The 12,060-nt window shown below is 42.0% G+C and overlaps 1 protein-coding gene across 6 annotated transcripts in view; it reads left to right on the top strand.

The window, feature by feature from the left end:
• The window catches only part of LOC117563062 (triple functional domain protein-like), a 108,173-nt gene that overhangs the window by 43,051 nt on the left and 53,062 nt on the right, over positions 1–12,060 (top strand). For 5 of the 6 annotated variants that reach the window (XR_004571652.1, XM_034241225.1, XM_034241224.1 and 2 more), the window contains exons 3-6: positions 3,495–3,569; positions 7,349–7,463; positions 9,053–9,245; positions 11,848–11,952. Coding sequence is in view for 5 of the 6 variants with exons in the window: in XM_034241225.1 (XP_034097116.1) it covers positions 3,495–3,569; positions 7,349–7,463; positions 9,053–9,245; positions 11,848–11,952 (488 nt within the window). In the remaining variant the exon portion in view is untranslated. Of the gene's footprint in view, positions 1–3,494; positions 3,570–7,348; positions 7,464–7,490; positions 7,950–9,052; positions 9,246–11,847; positions 11,953–12,060 lie in introns of those variants that run through there. The other variant, XM_034241226.1, reaches the window with a different exon arrangement.

Genomic DNA, 12,060 nt, shown 5'->3' with positions numbered 1-12,060 from the left:
GCATCTCATTAGCATCCAGTTATAAACCCGCTGAGTGCCGAGACTGGAGTACAATCCTGTGTGTGTGTGTGTGTGTGTGTGTGTGTGTGTGTGTGTGTGTGTGTGGTGTGTGTGTGTGTGTGTGTGTGTGTGTGTGTGTGTGTGTGTGTGTGTGTGTGGTGTGTGTGTGTGTGTGTGTGTGTGTGTGGTGTGTTGTGTGTGTGTGTGTGTGTGTGTGTGTGTGTGTGTGTGTGTGTGTGTGTGTGTGTGTGTGTGTGTGTGTGTGTGTGTGTGTGTGTGTGTGTGTGTGTGTGTGTGTGTGTGTGTGTGTGTGTGTGTGTGTGTGTGTGGTGTGTGTGTGTGTGTGTGTGTGTGTGTGTGTGTGTGTGTGTGTGTGTGTGTGTGTGTGTGTGTGGAGAGAAGACCAGAATTAAACAAGGCTGTACCAAATGTAGTTTTATGAATTGAAAGCTACGTTCAATGTTTTTGAATCTGTCATATTTTTTAAAAATTAAAATACGTTTTTTAATGAATATCAGTTTTTGTTACATATATGGTTTTATACATGTTATTTATGATGCTTCTAGTTCACCTTATTATTACAGGTGTGTGCCTCTATTTGAGTGCAATAACCAGGAGAGCCATTTGACCGTACTGAAAATGCTGTTTTTCCTAAATGACATCAAATATGATTGAAACATAATATTTGGTTGCTTAAAAACATGTTGTTTGAATTGACCTTATATCTATTTTTAAATACATTTGATCTTTTGTCTCATTACAATGCTTGGAAGTTCTTGAAAAATATTGAATTACACAGAATCCTACGGAGCCATAACCAGAATATGATTTCACAAATGATATTCCAAACTGCTTATAATATTAGTGTTGCCTCTCCTTGTCTGCAACTGTACAGAAATACCATGTTTGTACAGAATCAAGAGGCATAATGGTGGCGAAGTCCATAGGGACTTGGCAACTGGAAGGTCACCAGTTCAAGTCCCGGAAAGACCAAGTGCAGGTGTCCCTGAGCAAGGCACCGTTCCCTACACTGCTCCCCGGGCGCCGTACATAATGGCAGCCCACTGCTCCTAACACTAGGATGGGTCAAATGCAGAGAAACCGTATTATTACATAGTACCTGTACTACCTAATGACAATAAGTTCAATCTTCAATAATGGAGTGCAAAAAAAGCTGCACATGAATTGAATATCAAAATTATGACTGAAGGTTTAAAGCTTAAATCTATTTGGCACAGCCGTAAAATAAGATTTAATCACTTCACTTTCTTTCTCACTTTAAGTAATTAATAGTAGATGTAAGCGTACTCATTCACTAGTCTAGTGCATGTGAATGACATTTTTTTTTTTTGTGACCAACTTTTTTATTTAATTTTTGCCCTCACAAAAGAGACTTATATATACACAGATACAAATTATGTAGACAATATAGACAAAGTGAATGACATATATTGACACAATGTACCTCTCAGATAAGGTCATTTCATACTGATTTCCATACAAAATGCTAAAACAGGGAAATAAATAGGATTTCTTTTTAAGGCACAAAAGCCCAGTGGAAAAAAAACAGATGTCAAAAACAGACAGGAGGAAAAAAAGACACTTATTATTTACTCGTCTGGTCATCAGTCACACAAACACACCTCTGCTCAGTCTGAAGGACAACATCTGGGCTTCACTCTGTCCACCTGTGTGTGTTGAAGATGACAAGTGAGTTTAATCACTTAAGGGAATTGCGTGTCTATATATATAGGAGTTGTTTGAACATGTTTTCACTTATTCGATATCCCCTGACAGCCATTCATTGGCTTCTGACAGAATGTTAGCCGTGCAGAGGAGGGATCTCTGGCTCCATCACGCCCATGAGATCCAGCTTGACATTTATGCGCTGAAAATTGCTTGGATTATTGCTGTGGGTTTTTCTGCATTACTGCTCATGCTAAGTATCTTCTTCCATTTATTCCAGACAACCCGTATGTAAAACACATTATGTGCTTCGCCAGAGGATCTTTCCCAGAAATAGCTTCAGTTATTAGAAAGCCAAAATTGTGAAAATACTGAAGCTTTTATGAGGCGACTAAAGGTTGTGATTCATCATTGAATATGAACAGGTGGTGGCGGACATTTATTTACAGGAAAATATCAGAGTTTAGTGGTCTAAGAGGAGGCAAAGTAGAGTTGAAGTGGGGAGCTACGTGTTTTTGAATTTTTCTTATCCGACAGATTGTTAGCCCTCTATAATAGTCGATTCAGAAAATGTTCTCACTGTGGTTTGTCGGGAAAGGAGAGAGACATTTTGAAAGCTGAATTGTGTCAATTTCTAAACTGGTAGTTGACTAATAAAAATGATTAAATGGGGTAATTGTTTAAATGATGTTTCACCATGTTAGCAGCATGGCTCAAAGGAAGGCAATCTGTCTGCTGTTTGGTCTGTTTTGTTTAAACATATCTAAAAAAAACTATTGGAAGGATTGAGCTTGATTGGTACTTTCTTGCCATCATGAAGAAGTTGACATTTAGGATTATTTCTTGCTAAATAATAAATGACACATCAACTAGGTTTGTTAACATTATACCTGGTAACATCACTATGTTAGCATGATTGCATTAGACATTTTGTTCTTCTCAATTGAACTCTTGATTTGTATAAGTCAGACCACAGAGCATTTTTGCACTTCTGGTTCCCTAATCATGACGTCAGTGTTTTTATTCCTTTGGTTATTGATTAGATAGCTGCATTTAGGTATGTGGTTCGAACAAGCTAGAAGAGTTTGAGATGTTTTTAATAATAATAATAATAATAATGCATTACATTTTTTATTAGAGCGCTTTTACAGGTGCTCAAAGCGCTTTACAAGTACACATTACACATATTAGACATGTAAGAGTCATTACTGCGGACATTACCCACAGGAGCAAATGATCATCTACTCATTAGTTTGCTTTGTTTGGCTGGTTGTGTTGACTCTTGCAAACTGTTCTAACTGGACCTTTCCAAGTTGTAGATTTTACATTTATACCTGCTGGAACTGTAGTAATATGTTGACGCCATGCGATTGTGTTAAGTTTGTAAATGACCACATGTTTTTACTTGAAAGATGTGTCCATTTTTGATGATGGTAAGACTTCCATAATAATCAAAATTCAATACAAAAATCCTATTGTTATGTTTTTGTGACGCTACCAAGACCTTCAACTTCATCCCTGCAGCACACAGTCTACCGTTTTGAATAGTGTCTTGCTTTTGATTTGATTTGACGGGAACTGAAGTGACTTATAGAAATGAATATCGCCTCACCCCATTTCACCTCTGTAATAGCAGGAGCTACAACAGCTCTTTGTTTTTCTTGAACTTCCCCATCGTTTGGCCTCACTTTGTCTCAGCGCTACTGTTTCTCCAACCACAGACTCAGTGCTTCCTCTTTGCTGTGTGGGTTTTTGTATTCTCCATTCAAACCTAACTGTCTCTCTTTCTCTCCCTTCCCATTATCCAGGTTTCAGGAGAAATGAGGAGATGAGAGCAATGGAGGTTCTTTCCATCCTCAAAGAAAAAGTCGCCTTTTTGTCAGGTAAGATTATTTTCATAGTGTTTACAAATCTCCCAAGTCAAAAACCTCGCTTGTTTGAGCATCCTAGTCTGATGAAACATGAAGTCCTCTCTCCTAAAATAAGCCATGCACTCTGCCTGCACAAACTCAAGAGGTCAGACTGAGGCCCAGACACTTGACCCTTGACCATCTTCACCCTCAGACTACTCAGAACACACACACTGACACACAGGCAGCCTTTGTTTAGTCAATATCAGCAGGACTGGATAATATACTAAGCTACAGCTGTGTCTTTGCCCCCTCTAAGTGAAGCTCAACCATGACACACACACACACACACACACACACACACACACACACACACACACACACACACACACGCACACGCACACGGCTTGGAATTTCGTCATTTTAGGGGCAAGGCCATTTGGCCTTCCCGTTCACATTTTTTTCAAGGGCACAAAGGCCACATGACAGGGCACAAAGGCCGTTTGGTTAAATTACGCTGGTCAATCAACATGACTGAAAAGTGTAGCACTAACGTCAACACCAGTCGTTTTACAAATGGCTGAATAGCAATAGTGTTTCTTAAAGGTATACGTTAAGTTCAGCCATAAACCACATAAGTCAGTCATGTATTATATCAAAACCGCTTAGCAAGAAAAATACTAGATTCAAAGGTGACAGCTATCTGCTAGCTTGTAGAAGCAACACTAGATGTAGACCCCTTGAAGGGAAGACGTTAGCGCTATCCAAACTAGCTAGCTATCGCTAGTTTTCATGACAAAATGTAACGAGTCGACTTTAAATAGGCTAATACAATGGTAATTACCTATCAATAGTACTTTCTATAAACACGTAAATGTTAAGTCCTTTCAAATACTACCACATACTTCAGTTAAATCATATCAAAACAGCTTGGTCTGCTTGCTTACCTGTGCTTGTCTTGCTCCCGCGGCTGAGGAGGAGGCTGTCGGGCCCCTACAGGCATTTCTGACGGAACAATCACAGCAGAGCAATCGCTCTGATCCACAGGCACGGGACTATCCTACTGCGCGCACTAATAGGACTTTACTAGCGTTGTTTACACTGGAACTTTTGACAGGGGCACCAAGGCCACTTTGGCCGTGAATTGCATTTTTTTTCACAGGGCATCACGGCCAAAGTGCGGGGCAACGACGGCCATGGCCGTCGTGGCCGTCGTGAAATTCCCACACACACACACACACACACACACACACACACACACACACACACACACACACACACACACACACACACACACACACACACACACACACACACACACACACACACGAGTCACAGGAGGCCGATCCGGAGATGTGGACTGCCAAGAACATCCAGCAGGATTATTTGTACAACACACACGAGTATAATTCAGCTGGTGCGTTTGTGTGTGAGACAGTGATGGAGGAAATCTTCAGATCCTTTACTTAAGTAAAAGTACTACTAGTGAAATGTAAGGGAACTCAATTAGAAGTAAAGAATGGCACTTAAGTAAAAGTATTTAAGTATGATCAGGAAAATGTAGTGCAAGTATTGGAGTAAAAGTACTTATTACAGAGGAAAACTATACATATTTAAAAGGAAAAACATTTGAGAAGATGGAACTGTGAAATAACCCTAACCGCCAATACATTCTTTTGGCAACCCAATCGTTGCTTGTGGTGTGCTTAAATTGTATCTTAGATCGTTTAATCAAAACATCTTAGTTTCTGTGTAGAATAATCAACATGTATAGAGAAAGTAACAACTAACGTAGCTGTAACTTAGATATAGTGAAAAGTACAATGTGAGTATAAAGTGGCGCTAAAAAAAAATGCTCAAAAGTACCTCAAATGTGTACTTGAGTACAGTATTTTGAGTAAGATATACTTTATTGATCCTAATTTGGGATTTTATTTCATCACAGCATGATGTTGATAAGACCTTGCACATGAATAAAAAAATTATAAAAAACAACAAAGATATACATATCAGCAGTAGAAGATAAACAAAATACACAAACTGTGAATCTATACATATAAATAACGTAGGATATATATATTGAATACACCATAAATATACAAATATACAGACATGAAGTGTAAATGTACCTAGCTACTTTCCACCAATGTGTGTGTGTGTGTGTGTGTGTGTGTGTGTATACCGATGGAAAACAAGCCACACTCGCACAACAGATCAAAGAACAACAAAGCAAATGTTATGGTAATTATTGTGTGTCTGTGTGTGATGTGCGCTGAGGAGGTCACAGGCAGAAACACAACAATGAGGAAAATGACTCTGACAATCACACAGAAAATTGAGAGACAGGGCGTTGTTGCCATGGAGATGACTTACTCTCTCTCAGCCATAGCATTCGCCGGCAGAGTAATTGGCTTTGAAATAAGGGAGGGGGGGGGAGACCGCCGGTGAAAAGGAGGGTAAATTAGTTAAGCCTATTACTCTCCAATGTGGCTCCTTTTAATAATTGGGACGTGTTGACCCTCACCCACGTCGGCCTGTTTTTGCCACGTGAGCGTCTGCTTTCCTCCTCTGAGCAGCCGGGTGGGGTCCGCCGGTGCACGGCAACCGACTGAACTCGTGTTTACAAGTTCCCACGTGAGCGGCTCTCTCTAAGAAGCAAAATCATATTATGACCGTAGCAGATATACATAACTCCATCTCATGACCATGTACTGCAAACAGCGAGTGATACCCTACCACCCATTAAAGGGACATAATCATATTTAAAATGTTGGATTCAGACCAGAAAGCCGTTGAAGGCAGAACTACTGTAAACGTACAACAATATGGAATTCAGATTTGAGCTCAAAATGCTGCTTCTCATACATGGAATTTGAAAAAAGAATAAAAACATAGACGATTAGTAAAACAGTGAATCTCTAGATGATGCTGTCCTCTAACTAAAGCACTTGGATTGAATAATTGTTTGTTCGATTCTATTTTTTGGGTTTTTACCATTTTAAAAAAGGTTTCTCAGTCAGTCTGCCTTATTGCTAGAGTGCTCCCATTAGCTGAGTTTCTAGCAGAGCAAGAAGTCATTCAAATCAATTGTAACTCTGTTACCTGGGGCGCTTTGATCAGCAGGCTCAGCATCTCGTACTTTCCTATGATGCCTATTCTTCTCCCGTCACATTTCTGCTGATTTAGTGACCGCTCAGCTCATCTTCACTATATTAGCTCTACGAAGGCATACCATGACAGCATAAAATGATGGGCAGTGCTTTCAAATAAAACACATTCAGTCTGTCAAACGTGTTTTTTGTGAGATTTTACCAGCAGTAAACGTATCGGCAACATATGTGATTTACATTAAAACCCCACTTCAAAACTGTTCAGATGCTGCTTTCCTGTCCATTCATACCTCTCTGCTTTTTCTTAAATAATGTCTATTTTCTGTTTGACCTGTATGCATGTTATATTTAGCTGTGTGTACCTATATAGTATTTCTTATATGCATTGTAAAGTGTCCTTGGCTGTCTTGAAAGATGTCTCCAAATAAAAAATATTATTATCATCAAATGGCCATCAGATTGTAGGGTTAGTGGTTCAATCCCAAGCCACTATCAAGATGTGAAAGTGTCCACTGGCACATGAGCCACCTTCTCTAACAACTGCTCTTTACCCCAAATACTTAACCCTACATCGCCCATGTAGTCATGTCGACGAGACTGATGTGTATGTAACCGTCAGCTAAAATGACATCTAATATATCTGTACTCCAATCTCTCTCTGTGTGTGTGTGTGTGTGTGTGTGTGTGTGTGTCCGTCCTCAGGTGGCAGAGACAGACGCGGTGGTCCGGTGTTAACGTTTCCATCACGCAGCAACCACGACAGAATACGAACGGACGACCTGCGCAGACTGATCGCTTACCTCGCAGGCATCCCCAGGTTACACATCTATTACGTTTTGTTCGTGTGTGTAAAGCATCTTCATGTGTGTGAGTGTTTGCTGCCTTTTTCTTTCATGAGAAGGAGAAGCAATGCAAAACACCCGGAGCAAGTAGTGAGGCTCCGTAAGCGAACACGAGATGGAGCTGACACAAGCATGTGATGGAGGGAGAAATCATTTAAGAGCAGTTAGCTCGCCGCAGCTTCTTCACTGCCAAATAAACCAGTTCTAGAAACACAGAGAGAAGCTGAGAGGGAAAGCCTGAGCTCAGAGAGGGACGTATTAGAAAACAACTGATGGAAGGCAGGAGGGATCATTAGAGAGAGAGAGAGAGAGGATTAAAACTGACAGAGCGCATGCGTGAGGAGGTGTGTGTGAGCGAGCGGGTGTGTATGTGTGAAAGCAAAACAAAGTGTCGCAGTAGCCGAGGCGGTGCAGCAGCAGCAGCAGCAGATACAGAGGAAGAGCAGCTCCTTACCTCGCAGGTAAAACATCTCTCCCCTCCAGATGTTTACTTTAATCTGCCGCTCCTCTCCTCCCTCCATCTGTCGTTCTCCTCCATCCTCTCTCCGTCTGCTCGCATCTCCATGGAACTCACCACATTATCTCTGTGTGGTTTGACGTAATCCTCTGACTTGTTTTAATGTCCTTTTAGGCATTTGTAACCCACTGTCATGTTTTGCATTTTTTTGTAATCTCTTTCACCTACGTGGTATTTGACGATTAGAGGTGTTCTATTTTGGGAAACATCTGCACACTGCTGCACACTGGATAAGCACCGACAGACTGTCAAAAGAGGGAGAAGTTTGGAGCCAGTAATAGAAAAGGATATTTTAAGAAAAAGGGCTTTTTTCTAAATGCTTAAAAAGACCAAAAGGAGAAAACGCAGCCCAGCTTTATCAATACAAAAGTATTCAAAGAAGATATAGTATTGCTCCTCAAATCAAGAGGTGTTTCTGTTTTGCATTACATCAGACATCATGTGTGTAAGGTTGTGTAATAACCAGATCAGCACAGAGAGGTGTGTGTGTGTGTGTGTGTGTGTGTGTGTGTGTGTGTGTGTGTGTGTGTGTGGTGTGTGTGTGTGTGTGTGGTGTGTGTGTGTGTGTGTGTGTGTGTGTGTGTGTTGTGTGTTGTGTGTGTGTGTGGTGTGTGTGTGTGTGTGTGTGTGTGTGTGTGTGTGTGTTGTGTGTGTGTGTGTGTGTGTGTTGGGTGTGTGTGTTGTGTGTGTGTGTGTGTGTGTGTGTGTGTGTGTGTGTGTGTGTGTGTGTGTGTGTGTGGTGTGTTTGTGTGTGTGTGTGTGTGTGTGTGTGTGTGTGTTGTGTGTGTGTGTGTGTGTGTGTGTGTGTGTGTTGCGTAGGCCTCTCACCGTATAGAAAATGCGTCATCTCACAGTTTGTTTTGATTCTCTTTTTCAATCTCTTTCTCCCTCTTGTCATCCCTCTCTCATCCTTTCCCACGCCTGTCATCTGTCTCTCCTCCCTCTGGATTATACTCCCCTCCGCCCCTTTCTCTCTCTCTCTCCCCCCTCCCTCCCTCTCCTCTCTTTTAATTCCACCCACTCCCGCCGACCTCCATACATCTCCAGCGAGGAGGTGTGTAAACATGGCTTCACGGTCATCGTTGATATGCGCGGCTCCAAGTGGGACAGCATCAAGCCTCTGCTGAAGATCCTGCAGGAGACCTTCCCGTCCTGCATCCACGTCGCCCTCATCATCAAACCAGACAACTTCTGGCAGAAGCAGAGGACTAACTTCGGCAGCTCAAAGTTCGAATTTGAGGTAGGAGGAGAACAAAATTGGATTCTTAACGAAAACTGTTTATTTTAATGTCATCTTGGGTCTATGGATTAATCTGAAGCTGCAAAAACGACAGATTGGGATTGTCATAATGTGTAGTGTGCCATGCATGACAGCAATAGGCTCATAATGTGATTGAAGTTGAAACCAGGGAAGAATGAACCACTGCAGTGACAGCTATATAGTGTAAAAGCTTGTGTTATGTAATTCTATGAGGCTAAAGTGAGGATAAGCATAGTAGATTTTTAGCATGCGGTAAAGACTACTGCGAAAACCCTGGAGATATCAAGCAGGGATATTAAATGACTCAATTCTATACTGGCCAATTTAAAAACGAGCTATCCCTTAATTCCCTGTCAGCTGAGTTGTCATAAAGACAGCTGCAGTCAGCTGAGCTGCTCATTGTCAGCACTTTTGGTTATGTATCTCTCCCTGCTGCATCACATTGCCCTGAAACTGAAGATCACGGGTGTTGGTGACATTTTCAGCCGAAGCGTTTGAACCCTTCTTCACAGCTGATTAAATGATATACTCACAACAACACGCTTATCTTCATGTTCTGAGTGTAGTGTAAAGCAGTACACTAAATAAACCACAGCTTTGGCTAATCAGTGCGGGCGCTCTGCTTTTGAAGTCGAGAAGATTCCTTTACGTGATGTCGAAGCCCTGTTTCCTAAATGCACTGTAATGAGGAGCGGGTAACGTTTTCCCGCCTTCTCCGTTTGATCTGCTCTCTGTGATAATGATCAGCCTATCCCTCATCCTAATGAGACAGCGGATGATACAAACCCCCATACTGTAGCGCAGGTGGAGCCCTGTTGCTCTTATGCTCTGTACAGGATGTTCCTGGACACTCGCATACATGGTGTTTCTCATACGTTCTGGCTACAGCAGTGTGAGTGGATGCAGTGGTGTGGAAAATGATTGTACACACACACACACACACACACACACACACACACACACACACACACACACACACACACACACTGTGGTCTGATGACACCATATTGATTATGTGAGAGGAATTATAGGCAGATGCCAAAGGGCAGGTTAGTTATCCATGAGCAGTCGTGCCTTGCCACACAGACATTGATTGCACTGCATTTGAATGTGTGTGTGTGTTCACTACCAGACATCACGTAGTTCATTTATTATTATTTCTACTGGTTATACGCAGGGAGTGTTCTTTTATCTTGCATTATTTAAGTTCATATCATAGTTGCTAGGACTGCGGTTGCATTGCTTGTGTTCAAAATCATCCACGCCTGAGTAAAACAGCGTAATGCGTTCCAGTATTCACACTCACAGACCAATCGGGTACAAGCATTTTTTACCACACAGATTTTCATCGCAAAACACAATATTCATGACAAGAAGTTGCAAACCCCCAATTCCACCCCTCCCCCGCTCCAGGTGGTAAACCCCCGTGTTAAAACAAACATACGACAGAGACATAATTGATATTGATATGCACAGATCAAATATACCATCACATAAATAACCCAAGCCATTTTTAGTTTATGCTACTCAGTGCCAGCCTTTGAAACCCCGCGTGCGACAGAGAAAGTATTTTCCTTTCTGCGTGTGTGTGTTCGAGAATCTTCCCTCCCAGCTTGTATAAATGAAATGTAGGAAATGTTCCTCTCCCTCCTCTCTGTCGATTTGAGCCGGGATAAAAGGAAGCGGCGAGACGAAGCGCAGACAGGCTACAGCTTCCATTTGGGTTGTTGATGAATTGCTCCTCGGTTCTGCGGGAGATCAACGTTACCCTGGAGCCCCGACCCATCCTCCCTCTCACCGTTCAACACAGTACAAATCAATTCACTTAAAACAACAATAGCAAACAATGCAATATCGGTGTTTTCCCCTGGCAAAAGCCACTTAGCTTACCCAAGGACAACAGTGTGTTTCTGCGTTGTTTGGCCGACACAAAGCTATCTCGCTATCCCTCTGTCTCCATCCGACTCTGGCCATGTGTGTGGGGGTGTTGTGCGGAGGTGGCTCAACAGAAACACAGAGGCAACGAAACCAAACAGGGAGACATTCCCTTACTGTATCTCTGAACTGATATTGTGATATGCACTTGTTGCACGGAGAGGATTGGGTTTTCTTTTAACTCTAAAGCAAAAGATGACCAGGCGATCAAAGAAGTGTTCTGGCGTCACATTATGCAACATGTGAGCAAGAGCTCGTTGAGCTACGATAGATGTGGACATTTTCCAATGGTTTCTTTTTAGTGTTGTCGTGTGGTATTGTGAAGCTGCAGCGTGTTGAATTAGCAGGATCAAATGTTCTTTAGTCACACCATGGAGGTTTTAAGTTATTAATTACAGAGCTTTCCCTTAAATTACATCCCTACATCTCTGCTCATTAACAAATCTTAAGCTGCTTTATTTTGGGAACCAGGGGTTGGTTATGTCTTCCCTTACTGAATACAAACCGTCAGGAGGCAAAACAGTGCGAGGAGCGGAAAGATTAGAAGCATTTTGCTCCTATTTGACTGAGTTAATCCTTTTAAACACCTTTGAATCCTTTTCTCACTCACCATCTTGACTAATTGTCCTCCACCCTTTCTTCCTAGACCACCATGGTGTCACTAGAGGGCCTGACGAAGGTCGTGGACCCCTCCCAGCTGACGTCGGACTTCGACGGCAGCCTGGAGTACAACCATGAGGAGTGGATAGAGGTGAGATTGGTCCTTCATTCTGTCACTCAAGCCCGGTCCAAAAATCTATCTTGAAATCCTTTAAACACCCACTGACTTAAATTAATAAAGAAGTGCCTTACTCAACTA

Source organism: Gymnodraco acuticeps, unplaced genomic scaffold (genome assembly GCF_902827175.1).
Source record: "Gymnodraco acuticeps unplaced genomic scaffold, fGymAcu1.1, whole genome shotgun sequence".
NCBI lineage: Eukaryota > Metazoa > Chordata > Actinopteri > Perciformes > Bathydraconidae > Gymnodraco > Gymnodraco acuticeps.
This window is presented reverse-complemented; position numbering and strand designations above follow the sequence as displayed.